The sequence below is a fragment of the Triturus cristatus genome, chromosome 4_1, assembly GCF_964204655.1.
Source record: "Triturus cristatus chromosome 4_1, aTriCri1.1, whole genome shotgun sequence".
Lineage (NCBI taxonomy): Eukaryota > Metazoa > Chordata > Amphibia > Caudata > Salamandridae > Triturus > Triturus cristatus.
Window position 1 is genome coordinate 574,983,230 of NC_140585.1, and position 19,401 is coordinate 575,002,630.

At 40.3% G+C, this 19,401-nt stretch overlaps 1 protein-coding gene across 2 annotated transcripts in view; it reads right to left on the minus strand.

Moving 5' to 3' along the window:
* SEMA3A (semaphorin 3A) overlaps positions 1–19,401 on the minus strand; it is a 607,762-nt gene that overhangs the window by 128,865 nt on the left and 459,496 nt on the right. For both annotated transcript variants that reach the window (XM_085652903.1, XM_085652904.1), the window contains 3 exons: positions 12,337–12,451; positions 12,190–12,259; positions 10,156–10,300 (listed from right to left, as the gene is read on the minus strand). In XM_085652903.1, the coding sequence (XP_085509029.1) occupies positions 10,156–10,300; positions 12,190–12,259; positions 12,337–12,451 (330 nt within the window). The remainder of the gene's footprint in view (positions 1–10,155; positions 10,301–12,189; positions 12,260–12,336; positions 12,452–19,401) is intronic.

Below are 19,401 nucleotides of genomic sequence, written 5' to 3' on the forward strand. Positions count from 1 at the left end.
GGTGAAAAATTACTCACTACCAGTACATGTAAAATGTATACGCATATGTCCTACTTGTTAAGTAAAATGCACCCTGCCTTATGAGCCTTTAGGCCCTACCTTAGTGGTGACTTATATGCATTAAAAAGTAAGGTTAAGGTGGAATGGTATTTATCAGCTCAACATGGCAGTTTTAAAGTGCACTACAGGCTGCAGTTGCAGACCTGAGACAAGTTTTTAAAGTTCTACTTCAGTGGGTTGCACAATGAATGCTGCAGGCTCACTAGTAACATTTAATTTACAGGCCCTAGGTACAGGCAGCACCATATACTAGGGACTTATTTAGCTCTAGTCATTTCTAAAATAGATTATTGTAGTGTTTTATGTATAAGATCTCAAACACGTCTTCTTAGCACGACTATAGTTCAAGGCCCTTTGTTTGGTCCATAAGGGACTACATCAGGAAGGTCTGTTTGTTTTTGCAGGACATCTTTAAGTGGCAGTCTCCAGCGCGTACCTTATGGCCTACCACCGCTAAAAAGTACTTGTTCCCAGAATAAAAATATCTAATTGGAGAGGAAGAAGTTTTTCCTATTCCATCTCTAAATGGTGGAATTCTTTACTAAATCATCTATGATTCTAACCCAATCTCCTGAAATTGAGAAAGGAATTAAAAACATGGCTTCTTAACTCTGTAGATTAATCTTATTTCTGCTTTCCATGTTTCTTCTTGGTAGTATACTCCAGGTCCAGTTTCGTCATTCACTATGACTCATTTTCTGGTTCTAATGACACTAGCCCCAAGACATCATATGGCATTAGCGAGCTTTACATACCCATAAACATTAACTTATATGTAAATTAATTGTGCCAATCAGGTGTAGGACAATTTTATCATATTTTGTGGTGAGAGAACAAGCACGTTAGCACTTGTTAGCAGTGGTGAAGTGCGCAGAGTCCTAAAAGCCAACAAAAAACGGGTTCAGCAAACGAAGGGTGTGACGGCAAAATATTTGGTTTGACCCTGCGGAGAGGGTCAAGTCTAACAGGTGCTTACTATGGGAGTGTGTAATTAAAGAAGACATAAATAAAATAAATAAACACAATACACAAAATGCTCCTCTGTTAGAATCCTTTGATAAAAATGTAATATTAAAAATGTTTTGCTAAAAAAAATATTGACCACTGGCTAGGGAGTAGATGAAGATTTTTAGATAAGTTATTCAATTTATGGTACATTTAAGGCCACAATGAAAATCGATTTAGAGACAAACTGATGGTATCTTAGTGTACAAATGAAGGATATCTTGAACTTTTTACTGAAAACACTTTGCGGAATGTAGGATTCAGCAAATGTTGTTACATTGACTCCTTAGCTGTAATCTCCAAATGAGGAAGCAGTGAGTGAGTTTGAATGAATCATCTTTTATGATGGACACATGTACAAAGCCTTCTGAAGTTATCCAGGGATGTAAGAAAGTGGTTTATTGTTTGCTGTGGATAGGTGTCCATCAAAAGTAATAATATTACTGTCTTGCTAGCTCCAGTCAAAGGTTTCAGTAATTTAAACTTGACTACAACCCCTGGTAGCTATGTCACAGAGAAGACAGGTATAGCTTAACAAAAGTATGCTATCATTTAGAAGTGCCAAAACAGTTTAAAGCAGAATATAAAATCCACTCCAATTTATAAACATACAAACAAAAATGCATTAAGGAAACAGAAACGAAAAGGACACAAATCTAATGAGTAAAACTAAAGATATAATTTTTTAACATTTAAGTGAAAATAGCATGAAAAAGCAAAAAGCACCATTGATAGCCAATGGTCGTGGTAGAGCAGGACTATGGCACAATTTAAGGCTGACCGCAATGGAGCATGGCTCAGGCACACCAAGTAGAGTCTAGGGCCTGGATATAGAGATGTTCGAAAAAGGTTCTAAGTCTCAATCTGAAAAGGGACAGTGTCATTTTCTGAGGGAAAATGATTCTCCATAAAGACAAACCTGAAATTCAAATCATTGCCATGGAACTGCCAGTTGAATACTTTTTGCAGCCACTCCCCTTAGAGCTCTGGAGTAAACATTTGGAAACAGATTCCAATCTCTTTTTAGTGTTTAGTGCCCAAATACCCACATGAGCTCACTAACAAGGCCCCCAGGACCTCAATGGGAGCACTTCTAGACTCTCAGGGTGTCAGGCATAAGGCAACAGCAAATTCTTCACTGAAATATCGTCTTCAGCCTTTTTATGTTTACAGGAGATTTCTTTGCCCTTGGAATTCAAGTAGAAAGGGGTTCAACCTCCTCAGATCCTTCTAAAAAATCACAGTTTCCAAGAGCAGCAGGTTAAGTTCACCTGGTATCATTTCATAAATCCAGCAGTGTTCTGAGGAAGGCTTGGTGAGGATCCAGGCTTTTAGGGTTCACTAGCCTGTGAGTGGGGACATCCTAAGACACTCCTTGTTACGCTCTGACTAATGGAGTAAAGGTTCCCAAGCCTTGATCTACCTTCTTTTGCAGTAGTTCCTGTGTTAGGACATTTTCAATATGGTGAAAGGCTTTGGCCATGTTAAACATGAGCTCTGAGGGAAAGGGTTGTTTTTGTGAAGTATACGATGGGAATCTTAGCATCATCCTACGGCTCACACGAAAATCCAGTTTGAAGCAGGCACTCCATCTACAACAGACTCAGAGATAGAGGACAAAGCAGGGTCGTTCAGTAAAAAGGCAGGCAATGCACAGAAATTGTCTTAGCATCTTGTTTGTTCCCTTTTATTAGCACAAAACCTTTACATGTGCTTCAGACAGATATGTGAGGCAGAACGTGACACTGAGGTGCCAGCAGGAGGGGCGCAGCCACCACCCTGACTATTCTGTTGAGGTCAGAGGAGTCATCTCTTACCATTCATCTAAGACTATTGTATGGTCCTGGGAGGACTTTCACACATCATTCGCACCTCATTCAAGGCAGAGCACTGCCTGTGAGTAGCTGAAGAGCTAATGCAATTTATCATCCTGGAAGTTCAGGCAGGTACAGAGTAACTTTCTAAAAGTTACTTTCCCTTAATATTTATAATAAATCTGAATTTGACATTCAATTGGAATTTTGATAACAATTAAAAATAGTGTTTTAATTATTTTTCTAACTGGTCCCTTTCTTGTGTTAGCAGTATCAGTATTTTAATCTGCACTCTGTTTTTTTCCCAAAGGACAACCAGACCTGCCAAAGTGAATATTGTTTTTTGAGCGTCCTCAATGTAGGGACACATTAACAACATAAGAGAGACTTAGTGACATTTAAAAGTGAGGGTTTTTACCTTTCAAAAGTTGTTATTTTAACAGGTTGAGGTGCAGGTTTAAACTGCAGCAGTTAGGCTACCATGGTAGTTGAAGCCACGTTTTCCTAGTCACACTAGTGGATGGCACAATAAGTGAAGCAGTCTGAAAGTGGTATTTAACTTTCCATGCCATTGTGGCAGTTCTTACACCTATGCTATGGCTTTATAGGACTGTTAAATATGCCTATCAGGAATTAGTCAATTTCTGCATGTTTTAGGGAGCAGAGCACATACACTGGACAGCAGAGCCACTGTGTGAAAATTCTAAAAAAAAAACAGCAATAAAATTCAGAAACAAATGTGGGTGACCATGAAAAAAGGGGCATATTCACACAACAGACAACAAAAAGAAAGTAGACTTTTATTTTGTGGTTTACATTCACACCTTCACCACCCTCAATATTTTTAGGCCTCTTTGAAAACATTATTGAATTAGACCTTGGGGCCTTGTTTAGAACATCACTGCTCTCTAGCTAGATTTGTGCTTTTTGAGTTGTAATATATTCACAAAGACTTGTATAAACACAATTTACTATGTGGGATTATCTGTGGATCATATGAACATGTAAAACAATATACAAGTAACAATTGTCTTAATACTATTATTTTGAATATTCAAGATATATCAAATATTTTGATAATTAAAGGTTCTTGTGGTGACTTGTCTTGTTTATTAAAGCTAAAGGAAACACGTATTTTAGCCCAAATATATTGGATTAACATAAAAGACTGAAATCCTGCTGCTGGGCCCTGCAACTCTGCCCCTTCCCTCAACAGTGATCAGGGATTTTGGGCTGTCTCCTGGTGGACAAAAGCAAACAATTTCTGTGGGCTCTTTGACTACGGCCTAACTTTTACCATACGAATCAATACCGTTTTTAAAACTTGCATCTACTACTACTACACTGTTGGTGCAGCACTGCTGTCAGAAAATATCTTTAATGCTTGCTGCAGTAATGCAAATAGTAACCTACTGCAATAGTACTGATCTCCCTGGCTCATTTGTATCAAAACTCTAGAGCTTCCAAAACATTACCACCCACCTACTGCTTGGATTGAAAAGACAAGATTGCATCACACCAGCTCTGAAATCCATCCACTTACTTCAAGCAAGGGAAAGAACTGCCTTCAAAAGTCTCTGTCACATTCATAAGTCAATACAGAACTTGTCTGCCAAATATCCCACAAAGCTGTTTATCTCTTATCTCCCCATCAGTATCTGAGGTCATTAGCCAAGAGTTACTAACAAACTTATTATCCAGATACAAGAAAAACAATGGGCAATCCCTCCTTGACTAGGTGAGGAATGCTCTGATGTCCCAAATGGAACTGGAAATGTCCATTTCAATTTTAGAGAATTTCTAAACATGACTCTCTTCCCTCGAGAAACTGGATAATTATCAGAGAGAAAGTAAGTTGATACCTAATCCTGCCAATCAGACCCTAAAACTAGCCTTGCCCTCTTTACTGAGGTCCCCAGAATTTTTTTTCCCTTTGAGGTTTAATCATCATGTGTGGGCCATATATCATTGCAGTCATCTTTTTCCCTCCCCATACAGACGATCATCCAGCTCCTCATCACTGGATTCCTGCTACTATAATTAGTTATTACTGCTACTCCACATGTTCCCTAAGCTGAAAGCACCCTGAAGCCACCACAAGATGGTTTGAAAAGCTTTACAAAAACACAAAATTAAATTTTAATTAAACAGGTATTCTGAAGATATAGTCAGACTTCAGGGAATTGGGCAACCAATTATAGGGTGCGATACAGCCACCACAATGCAGCATTCCTTGACTTTAAGTTGGAGAGGTAGGTTGAACATTGAAGATTTCCTGTGTGTCTAAAATCCCCATCTCTAGACTCTAAAGGAGAACAATGCAATATGGCACTTCAGCTACAGAATCTTAACAGACACTGCAGAAAGATTCTGCAACTGTAAAAGCATTTATGTGTCTAGAAGCATTAGCACAGGTGGTAAAAGACAACAGGAAGGCACAAAGAGACACATGGTGAAATACAAGGAGTGAGAGTAAGGACACAGGGCACACTCAAGAGGCAAACTAACAATGCTAGGTTGGTAAACGCACAGAAAGTGAGTGAAAAGCTTTGGAAGGAGGAATGTGAATGAAGAAGTTCAGAGAGGTAGGACATGGTGTGACACCTAGTTCTAAACGAGGAAGAGAAAGGTGGTCTTCCTTTTGCAAAATGCAAGTGAAAAACGGCAAACAATGTAAATTAAATTTACATAAAGATAAATGTTGTTGATCAAAGTTTAAGAAAAGGTGAAATAAACACATGAAATCATCCCAACAGTGTCAGCAGTGGAAAGGCATCTCCGCTATTCCCACAAAAGTGCCAAACATTCAGCCCAGTTGTCTCACATAAACGCATGAATTCCAAATCCTGGTTGGATTACAATTCTATAACTCATATGTGAGTGAAGACAGGCAAACTATTGAATGCAGTTTAAGCAGAAATTATAAAAACTCATTTTTTCACACAAAACTGTGAGGAGGAGGCTATTATGTTTAGCAGCAGGTCAATCCAGGTTTTAGTAGTGATGTAGGAGAAGGTTCGTCCGCTGGATCTGGTTTTCTGTATGTGTGGCATGTGTGCAAGTAGGAGTCCGGACAAGCAGAGGTGTCTGTAAGGTTTGGGAAAGCAGATGTGATTTTTGAGAGATGCTGAGGTATTCTTGGGTAGCGTTATGTAGGGCTTGAAAGTATGGGTAAGGAGTTCGAAACGTGCTCTTTTGTGTATGAGAAACCAGTGTAGCTCCTTCAGGTGTGATATGATGCACTGCATGTATATTTCAATACTTGTTTAGATATTTAATAAATGCTAAAGGTAATTCGATTTGAAGAAAGGCCAATTATACAGTATAGGAGAGAGGGGTATACTGCAATCAACGGTTTGGCACAATTTACACCAGCAACAACGTAAAACACAGACTGAACTTTCTCACATTCTTCTAGATGTGTAACAAGCAATGTAGATCCATTAAATATGAGTGGCATGTCAGTACATCAGATGTTGGGCTTCATAAAGCCAGATTATGAGTAGCCGTTATTTGGTGCTTTGCGCTAATTATGGATATTAGAAGTGACTGACAAAAAATGGGGAATAACATGCAGAACTGAAAATGCTAAGGATATTTTCTGCATGTCGAAACTGAACGGGATGATGGACGGAGTGTTGAACATTGCAAGCACTCACCCCCAGTCAACCAATCTGGGTGTAATCCATCATCATTCTTTAGCTTACTCTGCCACCCCAGTTCAGGCATGGCCGTATGCTAATCAGTCTGACCCTGTGCCTCATGGGAACAGTCCAGCCCAAACTGCCAAGCCATGTCTTCCCTAGACCGGAAACTAGCATCCTGGGACCAGTTTCTGGCTAATCAGCCGTCATCAGCCGTCATCAGCCACGCTAGCTTGAATCCAGTGGCAAAGTGAGCAAGGGACCCACGTCTGGGCATACCCTGCCAACTTAGGGTGAACAAAGCAAAACCAAAGGGGATGACGGACTGAGTGTTGAACATTGCAAGCACTCAACCCCAGTCAACCGATCTGGGTTTAATCCATCATCATTCTTTAGCTCACTCCGCCACCCCAGTTGAGACATGGCCATATGCAAATCAGTGTGAGCCTGTGCCTCATGGGAACAGTCCAGCTCGAACTGCCAAGCCATGTATTCCCTGGACTGGAAACAAGCATCCTGACACCGGTTTCTGGCTAATCAGCCGTCATCAGCCAGGCTAGCTTGAATCCAGTGGCAAACTGAGCAAGGGACCCACGTCTGGGCATACCCTGCCAACTTATAGTTCACTCCGCTGAACTGGGGTGGCAGAGTGAGCTAAAGAATGAAGATGGATTAAACCCAGATCAGTTGACTGGGGGTGAGTGCTTGCAATGTTCCACACTCCGTCCATCATCCCCTTTGGTTTTTCTATTTTCTGCATGTCAGCGCCCAGTTACATGCCCTTTATAGTTACAATTTGCCATCTTTTATAATGAAGAGGTAAATGGGCGGGAGGGGTGCTGAAGGTCTGGGTCTGGGTCCCGGTGGAGGACACTCCAGGACAGGGCAATGTAAGAGGAACCATATCTTCTCCCATGGTGTTGCAGGAGAGAGTTGAGCAGGGGATGGGCTGCACCTCCACCTGCAGCTTTTGCCACAAAGTCATCTGCAGTTTCACCAGGGCAAGATTCATGCCGTTAGTCGAAAACACCACGACACAGCAATGTCCATCTAAGAGGTAGTGCTGCAGACAGCTCCACATGAGGTAATTCATGATTATTTTTGTGATATTGTGCTATATTTGCTTCTATAAATACTCTATTGCAGACTCTGTTAGCACTACCTGCATCTTAACTCCTAGTGAAATGAAGTATTTTATGTGCAAATAAAATATGTTTTATGATATAACTATTAACGATGCAACATGTGTCATCTGTCACAAGTGTCTAAGAATTAATATAGCTGTAGCCTATCATCCTTTATCATAAAAGGGATCTGGTCAATCTGTTTTTTTTTTTTTTAAATGATTGAAATTACTCACGCCAAACTTTAAGAAAATATACAGAACACCTCAAAAAATGTATATCTGAGGTTGATCATTTTATAGTATGCTATCCAGTGTTTTTTGCTCACATGTGTTAACATGCACCCAGGGAATCGAATTAGTATGTTGTATCTAAAATACACAATACACTAAACTATTAGTTTCAAATACACATACGCATGCACACAAGCACAAACACACACACTTTCATATACAAAGCGATTCGTTAAATAACGCTAATTTACTCAAGAGATTTCCGTGGGACATCTGACAATATTTTTCCATATTCTCAAAGGTTTCATCTGCCTTTTTGCTTTCTAAGCAGGCACAGCAGAACTTCAGCAGCAAGAGTCCGACCTAGCAATGTCACGAAACGGAACCAGTGACCTGTGACCATCAATATTCACGAGGTCAATCTTTACCAATTATCACTACGAGGATATATGCAAAATAGCATCAAATGATAAAACACAGACAACAAAAGCCATTCAAAGTACATCTGAGCCTTTCATAAACACAACATACCTCCAGTGAATATGGCCCCAGGACATACCTATAAACAGAATCTCAGAACGCAGTACAGAAAACCACCCTCACACACATCAGCACCTATCTGGCCAACAGCACACCATGAAATGGAAAACAGCCCAGATGGAACGAATGCAAAAAAATGTGCACGCACCAGCCGATGAACACGATGCTCCCTCTATGCAATTTGAAAATTATTCCAAGAAACCCAAACTTCCTTGTTAGGGCAGAAAGAAATGGAGACTGTACCAAACTCACGCCTTCCTTCTTATCCACCATTATAACGAGCCAACAAACGTGGGTACCTGCACGAACCACGGAAGAATCTTGCCAATATCCAGGGAAGTCTTTATTAGCAAGTCTGTGCTCAAGCACGTATCACAGACAGTATGCTGCCTGCGTTACACGGTCAAGTATATTGAGGCGTTTCTAATATGCTGCTGTGGGATTGGCCAGGGTTAGTAGCCACTGCACTCTCATTCATTCTGCATGTGTGATCCTTGCGTGTACAAGTGCAGCATGATTGGCTGTGGGCGAGCTTTCACAGTGACCTGTTAAAGAGCACAGTGCCACAGTGCCAGTCTGAGCTCAGTATATTACCATGTATAGAATATAGAATTTTAAATATTGTACTACAAAAATATCATAGCAAAAGTTATCAATGATCAAAATATCGACAATGTAAATATATAGTATACATTTACTATACTTAACTCCATATAAATGTACCTTAACAAATATATATCTTCAAAGTACTTTACCGTGGAGTTAACAATAGTAAATCTTAACCAGGGCCACTGGAATTATGCAATTGTGCGGACGTGGCAATTTTCGCTGAATTATAGATGTGCAGATTTTGCCACATAATCTGATTTTAACAAAAAAAATGTGTTTCTAGCTCAAACAGTTCAAAGGATACCAAACATGTGACGGCACGTTGCTGCACAGTGGAAGGACCTCTGCAAAGCTGGACTGGTCCCATTTTTGTTTCTCATTGATATAGTTGAGTGTTAAATCGGTACTAATGTAATGCAAATAAGGCCCAAAAAGTGTTACCAAGATTAAAAATATTGAATAATAAAGAAGAAATACTATTACAAAATGTGACACATAATTTGCCTTTTCTTGCCGCATGATTTATTCAACCCTGCTGCCTATTTTGGCCCTCTACTGCCATATAACTCCAGTTGCCCTGAGCTTACCTCACCAAAATATACTCAGCTTCACAATATTTTGGTTGTAGATATTTTTGTGCTACAATATTCGTGCAGCATGATAATATTGTAGTTGACATTCTGACATACAACCAGAAAGACTGGATCTGATGGGTGAAGCTATGCCCCGCCTCCCTGATGATGACCTACCAGTGGATAAGTAATGAGATTCAAGACTGCATTGTTCTTGAGCGTCTACTGCAACAAATAATGAAATGCACCAGTTACGTACAGTACTTACAATTTGCTGAACTGGAGCATCAAACGTATATGCAAAGTGAAAAGTTATTATTATTAGTATTCATTTTATGTATAATAATTATGATAATTTTTATAATTATTATTGTTTTGACTACTACTAATAATAACAATGCAGCTACTACTACCATTACTAACAGTCATCATAGAGTACATGTACAACTTTACAAAATGCGCATAATCTACACCAGAACAAAGATAAATATGAGGAGGTATGCCTATGCAATAGGCTCTGTTAGATGATTTAGTACACATTTATAGAAATTTACCGTTCCAGGCCGAGGATATGGAACTCTTCCTTGGTAGGGCACCCACTGGTAGTTAGGGCCATCCCGATGTGCATATGGGCCCAGGAACACTCTTCTTACATCAGCCAAGCTATAAATACAGACTGCTGACCCCTTGAAGATATTACTGAATAGGAAATTAAAGAAACATGCGTGACTTTGAGTGCTAAGACAAATGGGCATTTTTAATTATTTTTTTTTAATTCGCAGTCTATTATAATTTTAATTTGCAAATTCCAGTGCTGAAGTTTTCATATGTGTTGTAAAACAACTGTGAGTGTGTTTGTCTTCTGGTATTTCTTCATTCAGACCAATTCCTTCCTACCTCATGAATAAATTACATGTTTCAGTGTACACATGTTGATGCATGGCATGCAGCTACATTACAGACTCACACATATTTTTCTATTTATATATATTTCTTTTAGCTGTAAATGTTCTCATTGCACGTGACAGTCCTTTTTCCAGGCTTCCTGTTCATATAGGGCAGATTGGTGCACTTTCCAATACTTAATTCACCTTATATTCTGCAACTATTTCGGTTATGTTATGTGCACGGATAAGAGACACATTCACGGGGTAGAACGCTACAGTATTATACTGGCCACTTCCTTTGTCAATCAATTAATAGATACAACTACGTACAATGTAGAGAGAAACAAAATAACCCCTGTTGCTTCCTAGTTTGGTAAAAACTTGTCCGTGCATTTAATGGTTTTACTAAGCATTCTAACAACGTCTAGGCCACTTCAGTGCACTGGATGAAAAATTAAGGAGAAAATAAAATGATGAGTGAATTTAAAACTGAAGGAATAAACGTCTAATCCTATTCATGGGGAGTACCTGGTCCAAACACCTTTCAGTTTTTCCCGTGTACAGTGTAGACATTTGTTCTAATGCTAAGCTGAAAAGGTTGTTTTGTTTGATGGGTGCTAAATTAGAGGCAAAGAGACTTCGGGTATTGCAAAGTCTTGGGCCCTGAATTCTGACAGATCTTCAACCTTTATTCAGTTTCTTGAAGAGGCGTTACTGGATCAGCTAAATAAATATGCTTATTCAAGAAAATCTAAAATCGATTCTATTCACAAGTACGTTTCTGCAGATAAATTACAGAAACCCAAAGAAAAGTGGTTAGGAGTTGTATGCAAATGAGGCAGCTGCTAAGTCACGTGGTGTTAATGCACATTTTCCAGAAGGGACAGTGAAAGCATATCACCAAACGGTGATCTACATTTTGGACCACGTAAAGTCTTGGGAGGATGACAACAAAGGTCTCACGGTCATTCTGGGTACACTACAAGGAGTGCGCACAAGAGAAGGGATTTCTAGCCAAACATGGCCCCTTTCCAAACTGAAGGCACACAGGCTTTAGTTCTGATCCATGCAGTGGAAACAGGGCCATACTAACTGGATCTGCAATAGTGCATACCAATCCAGTGTTTTGGGCTTGGGGATGGGTCTGAAGGTCCCATTGTGGAGGAATCAGGGGGTGCCCCAAATCTTCTTGATTAACACCCTCAAAAGAGAGGAGAGGACAAAAGACTACTGAGGGGGATTTTCCAACTTCAAAGGTGCTTTTTGATTTCAGGAGAACTGGCAGTGTAATGTGACACCTGTTGGAAGTCTTCAGTGGGCACAGAAAACTTCCCCTAAACTTGGCCCACATTCCTAGTGGACCTATACAAAGGCTCCTCATATGTAAAGACGCAATTTAAGCAATGACTACTGAAGTATGGAAATATCGCATTTAATCTGTTGTAGCTAAATCAAACAGTCCCGTACAATAGATCAAACATGGTTGATGTTTACTGAAGATAATACTTTATGAGTGTTGTATGTACTTCCCTTTACATGCTTTAGGCAACTAATGTGCCTAAAACAAGCACAAATCAGAAAACAACTTCCTTATTTTATATAACGTGAAAACAACTTTTACAAATCTCATATTTTCCAAGAATAACAAAAATGCTCCAACCACTAACTAGAAATAGGGTAGTAATCTTACAGATATCATACCTAGAAGTTGTAAACACTCCATAAATTACTGGATTTTTGGGGTCTTTTGAGTTCATAAGAAAGACATCCTCTGTAACAAGAAATAAATGTAAGCAAACAGTTTGTAATAATAACTATTCATTACATAAGAGTATATTCTGTACTTACGCAGTTCATCAAAGTGAGTATCAATGCCATTTGGTCCAGGGACAGAGCAAATCAGGCGGGCCTTAAGAAATGTTGTCCATTTATTAACAAGGCTTCTGTGTCCACCAAAGTCATTCTACGAAGAAATACATGATGTTTGAGGATTACCAATTTTTAAATTGCTTAAATGCCATACTCATTCGGACAAAACCATCATTGGCCATCATTGGTACAACCTCACAAGAACACGGATTTCTATTTGTTATCACTATATTTGGAAGCTTTCCTACTGAGACATCTTCTTATAGGTACTAAGATGCGATCTGTGTCCCGCTCTCATGCCTGCTTGACAAAGAACAGTAAGTGGACTATGCATCTTAGTCACATATTGTGCCCTCCAAATGTCGCACGTGTTCTGAACATTAGCTTCTTTTGTGACCTTGGTAATACTTGAGTTATGGAATTGTGTTTTGAGCAGCAAGAATTTCAGGGTCCTATCCTTCAGTTCTAGTTGTGCTGCATGTGTAAAACGCAAGCCTTCTCTTAGACACTCCAGTGGTATATCATAGATAATTTACAATTGCTTTCATGTATACTCAAGAGAATTACATTTCTTTTCAAAATTATTTTACATTTATTGCAAGATTTAAACCCTAGCAGCTGCTTCAAAGTAGGTCTAGCATAGGTGCTCAGATAAATTAGTCCTATCAAAAAGTCAATTATTAATTTAAATATGTTTGAGTTAAATCAGCACATATATTTATGAATACGAATATTTAGAACTGCATATCCTACTAGTATGCTTGCACTATCACAAGTGAAAAAAAAGTCTTCACTGAAGTAATATTACATATTAAAATGAAATCGCATTTACAAGATTTAATGTAATGTACTTGTCCGATTTCTCAATGTTATAAGGGAGGAAAGCATCAGGTTTCATGAGGTCCGGAACTAACAGAGTTTAACCTAGTGAGGGCAGGCACGGAAGGATGACCATCCAGCATAGTTCACTGTAACATTGGGAGGTGACAGGTTTAACAGAAATTAAGAAAGATTGCTAAATTTGAACCATTGCTTGAGTCCATGTACAGCACCGTCTCAAATTCTAAAATAGATACCTTCTGTGGCACAACTTTAATCCTTTCGGCCAAAAACCTTTGGTGGTATATCCTTTGTACAATATTGTGGGCACAAATAGTTCAAAATGAGTTAAAATCTAACACTGATTTTCAACTATCATCACCAATAACCTTTGCCAATGTTCCGGAATTATCCTGAGAGATTCTGTATTTATGTATTTATAATAATAATAATAAACAATCATTATTCGGCAGTAACACTGCCATAAAAGAAATCATAAATAAAAAAAAATATTAAATTCATTAAAAACATATTTAATCATACAATAATTATACAAATGTCATTATCATTCTCATGAAACTCTGGACAGTCCTGGACTTAAAATTGCTCTTAGGAGTTCCTAAAAACGGGACTATTCATTATGTAAATTTCCAATGGCATAAATACAACCCTAAAATCTTTCCTGTACATTTTAAAATCTACTATCATCCAAGCCTGGTTCCATAGTGCCCCTCCCGAGCACAATCATATCTGGATTTTCTTGATCTTATCATTTCTCTTAGTAAATGTGTAACAACACACAATGTATGAACATCTTGCATGAGTTGCAAATGCAAAACAGCAACACGTACTTGCCTGAATCCTGTTTTTCTTAAGTAAGGTTTAAGAAATTGTCATCTTGGAAGAGTAAAATATTTACATAAAAAAACAAAATGTAAAATATCCTGTGGAGACCTATTGTCGCAGCCACAGGGCCCTCTATCCTTGGTGCTTACTGCAAAACCAGGAGAAGAGGCAACTAAATGGTGAAACATATTCAGTCTAAATCGGGTGATTAAAAAATGTTCATGGGGACTAGTTAACATGGAAAGGTAAGGCTCCATACCCGGTGCTGGTTTAACTAAAGCGTGTGCTCTTACCATTTCCAGCTCCTTTCCTTTACACTCAGCGCTCATTGTTTTAGAAAATAGGTCTTTAATTAACTTTTGATCCCCCCTCTTCACTGTCTTGTAATTCATAAATATATCTCGTCTTCCCAGGGCACAGAATGAATCTTTAATGTATCTTAACCAGGGGATTTTTAATGTGTGATCCAAGGAGAGACAATCCACGATTACTGCTTGATTAAAGAAACCTCTTCATTGGGCCAAACATTCACCCAGCAGAGCAAGGACTTGACTGCATTTAAGTTTGTAATATATTTGACCCCCAGTTCCTCATGTAGAGCGTATGCGGGTGTTCCCTGTGGCACTTTTAAAATGCGTCTTAAGAATTTATTTTGGGTGATTTGTAATTTATCAGCTATTTTATAGCCCCAAATCTCACTCCTGTACCAGGCCTTTTAAATGCAAAATAATTGAAATAATTTTAAAATCACCCCGGGGAACCATGTGCCTAACCTGTGTGCATAATTTGCAATAGCTCTCAGGGATTTATTAATTTCCTTTGCCTTTTCCTCCTTCACGTTATTCCATTTTAAGTGATCATCAAATAAAACACCCAGATATGTAAAAGTCGGGACTTTGGCTAAGCTAGCAGTGCCTGCCTTGTAAGTTTTTTGTGCTAGTCCCCCGATGCCCTATTTCCATAACAAATAAGTTTGTAAAATTAGGAGATAAGTCCAACGTATTCATGAGGGAGACAAACCCGTCAATTAAAACTTTCAGGGCTCTAGGTGTACGTGCCATAAGCACCGCGTCGTCCGCATATAACAGGACTGGTACTGGTCAAGTGCCAATTCATGGGGTATCGGTGAGCTGTGAAATCAGGTGCGATTCTAGCCCATTAATGTACAGTGTAAATACAAAAGGGGCAAGAATGCACCCTTGACGTACTCCTCTTGAACATCTAAAATTATCAGTGAGTCCCCCCTCCTGTGTAAAGCGGACTAAGGCTGATGCATTAGCATATAGAGACATTAAAACATTTATTATTGCCCACTTCACCCCTATCTCATCTAATAGAGCCCACAATTTACTACAGTTCACTCTATCGAACTCTGCAGTAAGAACCATAAACCCCAGGTAAATAGAGCCTGTTTTTGCGGTTGTGTATTTTGATATCAACAGATAGAGATTCAGGTATTGGCCTACTGTTGATGTGCCTGTTCTGAAGCCATATTGAGCATCTTAAATAATTCCGTTACTATCTGCCCCTTCTGATAGCCTATTGAATAGAACCCTACCCATAACATTAACAGTGAGCTCTATCAGGGATATGGGGTGGGTGTCCCTGTCACCCTTCTTAAAGATAGGGACAATGTTAGCGAAGGACCATGACTTAGGCATTGATGTCAATGCTACAGAATTTAGTACCCTGGTCAAACTCGGGGCCCAGACATCTATATTGTTCCGAAACAGGTCCGGGGGAATCCCATCCAGTCATGGGGACTTGTTCTGTGACAGTCCCTCAATGGCAGTTTTAACCTCATCCAAGAGGAAGTTAATCTGCACAACACATGGACGTGACATCTCCCATTGACCTGTGCTGTACTCAGGTCCTGTGCCCCTAGCCCCAGAATCACAGGGTTATGATCACTAAAGGGACTGTCCAAACTCCTAGAGAGCTGTATAATATGGCCCATGGATGATGAAACAATAATAAAATCAATAATTGTGGCGTGGCCCCTTCCTTTATAAGAAGGTGGTTGAATACTATTAGGGGTCCTGACTATATTTTGTAATGTAAACATTAAATCATAGGTGTTTAAAAGGGCATTTCGCTCACGGGCATCTGGAGAATGCTCCATGTGCCATTCCTCTGAAGTCTGGCAAATGGGGATGTCGCTCGAGCTTTGACCAATGTTGGGGCACAGATGACAGTTAAAGCCACCAAGCAACACATGATTATCCTGTGGGAAATCATCACAAAGGAGCCTAGATAACTCCATCAAACTTGAAGGACCCCAAGTCTTGTTTTTTGTGGTATAAAAATGTACCAGTTTGACCCGCAGTGTTCTCCCCACCACTATCTTAGGGTCCTGTGCCACTCTAGAGTTCCACTTCAACAATTCCATAGATACACCGTGATCAAGTGCTATGTAATATTTGAACCCCCTTTTGCACGGCCAGCGGGTGCCCCTTCTGTTGGGAGGAAAAATGTCTTATAACCTTCTAAGAAAAATTTCTTTTTGTCTCCCAAGTCTCCTGAAAACATATATCTTATATGAGGTTATAAAATTCATCCATCTCTCATCACCAAATTTGGAAGCTAAGCCTGCCACATTCCCAGATATCAAGCTAATATTTCCCCCACAATTATCATTATATAATGTGGCAGGAGCTATCTCTCCCCCCGGTCGTCCATCTGGCAGGAAGGGATGATACTATCAACAAGTTGAACTGAAATGCCACTCATGTGGTGCTCCCTTGGCATAGTGTCCTGATTTTGCTGTTCAGTCTGTGATGTACTATATGCTGTGCCCTCATCACATCAATCCAAACCATTTAAATCTGACAAAGGGGCATAGACATTCGGTGATGTTACTAGACTCTTGCATATGGGATCTCTCCCCTCCCGACCATTGGCAGGATTCTTTACTGAGCAATTTGGTGTAGGTCTATAGAAAAAACCTAAGGGAGAGGTTTAATCTCTGAGGCATGGAAAGGAAACTCAGCAGAGTGTCTCAAGATGTTATGCGCCAATGCTGGGAATCTAAAAGAGACAATCACGGCATCACCCCTGAATGTTTTCTTTGAATGACCGATCCAGGCGACCCTTCTTGCCATCAGGATGTTGGTGTTATCTGAAACATTAAATCTGCTGTGTGTCCCTAACCAATGCACTACCTTGTTGATCAGATTTTCTGTAGTTCCCATATTGTGTGTAACCAGAACTTTGACCCCCACCAGAACCACCGTATAGGGGCAACACTCCGGGGCAAATCAATTATCGGCAGGCATACACTGTGCGGAATGTTTAGGTTGGCCCTGAATTGCTCTGCCTCACCTTCTCTAGTATGCTGCTCCCCCTACCTCCAGCGCCCCTTATTAGACTACCCATATGGGGAATGGAATTACCATAGGGTGTCCCTCCGATTATATTACAAGCTGCCTTTGGCTGCGCAACTGGGGGAGGGTGTATTTTGGAAACAGTTTTCAACAAACACTCTACTTTATTAAATGTTTCCTTGGTATCAGTTAAAACTTTATCCAATTTGTCCCAGAGCTGCAATACCAAGTCAGTCATCACATCTGTGAAAACTTTCTTCAAAGTACTCCAGAAATCCTCCATATCTGTCAAGCAAGTTTGTACCACTGGCTCCTCTCCTCTCCGTGTGGGCTTGTTTGTCTTTCTTTTTTTGCATAGTCTTTTAGGCATCGGTGAAACAACTGGCTCTGCCCCTACTTTATTGATAGCTATGGGAGAGCTGGAATGCTCTTCTACCCACTCTTGCATTATATCACAGATGGCCAAGGCCTGTGAATTGTCAGAGTCAATAGCCCGGGGGTTCCTATCTGGTGTGTCAGCTACTTCTCCCTACGTGAGTACAGGTGCCAGAAGACCAACAGAGAGTCTCCTCTCCCCTTTATCAATCTCTTTTGAGATGGCTCCCACCGCTTTTGCCAAAAAAGAGTCAATAGTAGCCCTCTTATTACTATTGAGAGGCTCAGTATGTGTGGCCTTTCTCTGCCCCATATTTGGATTATACAGGAGATTTCTACCATTATAATATAATAATTAGCTATCACCCCAAAACTGTGCTCACAAAACTTATGGGGAACCAAAATGACACTGACTGTCAACGTCGCTGCAGTAACTTTTCCGCAATGCACTCCTTGAGAACTGTGTCCCTCAAGCTGAAGCCACCTCATGGATGATCAATCAAGAGGGTAGGCCTGGCCTGGCCTCTATCGGCTGTGGACGGGTGCAGGCGGGCCCGCTTTTGGCACGGGCATGCCTCTCCACATCCAGCACTGCGGGAGTGCCTGAATGTTTTTCTAACGCCTCCGGGCATGGAAAGAACAGCCGGCAGTGGCTTGCGGCTCGCGGCCGCTAAGGAGGCTGGGACTAGTGGTCCCCTGGTCCTCGCTGCTGTGCCTGGTCTCCCATGCTGCAGGAGTTCCTGCTGGTTTTCCTAGTGCCTCCATGCGTGGAAAGAATGCCGGCAGTAGCTCACGGCCACTAAGGTGGCTCGGACTAGTGGTCCCCTGGTCCCCGCTGCTGTGCCTGGTCTCCCATGCTGCGAGAGTGCCTGCTGGTTTTTCCAGTGCCTCTGGGCATGGAAAGAACGTCTGCGGCTTGTGACCGCTAAGGATGCTGGGACTAGTGGTCCCCTGGTCCCCGGTGCTGTGCATGGATTCTCTATTTGTATCTTTCAGCAAAACAAAGACATTGAGTCACTCTAGCATTGGATTTCAACTAAGTGAAAACAAGCCAGACTTCAATGGGCCTGATAGAAAGTGATAACAAAAGGAATAGAAGAAGGATGTATACTATAACTAAAGCTATGGATATACTTAAAGAAGCCATAGAGAAAATTGTAAATGGATAGGTACATCAACACCTGGTATGTTTCCACTTAGGGGCTTAAAGTGACATCTTAGAATGAAGCTCAGGTTTTCCAGGATTTCACTTGGTGGCCAGAGGTCGAAGCATCACAATGTTGATCAGTACATATTGAGAGGTTTAAGTTCTGTATTATGCCCGGTCTGAGACGGCTCCTCATTGAGCATCTGTGTAGATGGAATAGAGATGAGCAATGGGAGATAAATACAAAACAGCACTCCACCAAAAAAGACACGTAAGCATTTCTTAATCTCAAACGACTACCTATACATCTTTAAGAAAGCCAAAGATAGTGAGCTGTCATATCTAAGTTGAACAAAGATAAAACAAAAAATACCCCAATATGGAGAACGTTATTGAAAAGCATACGTTAAGACAGTGTATCCCGGAAAAAACTATGGCTATCAGGCAATGCTAATGATATAAATATAGAACAGCATATGTCTATGTATCCCCAGTGGGTATGTTTTATACTGAGGAGTTTAAATGAATGTTATA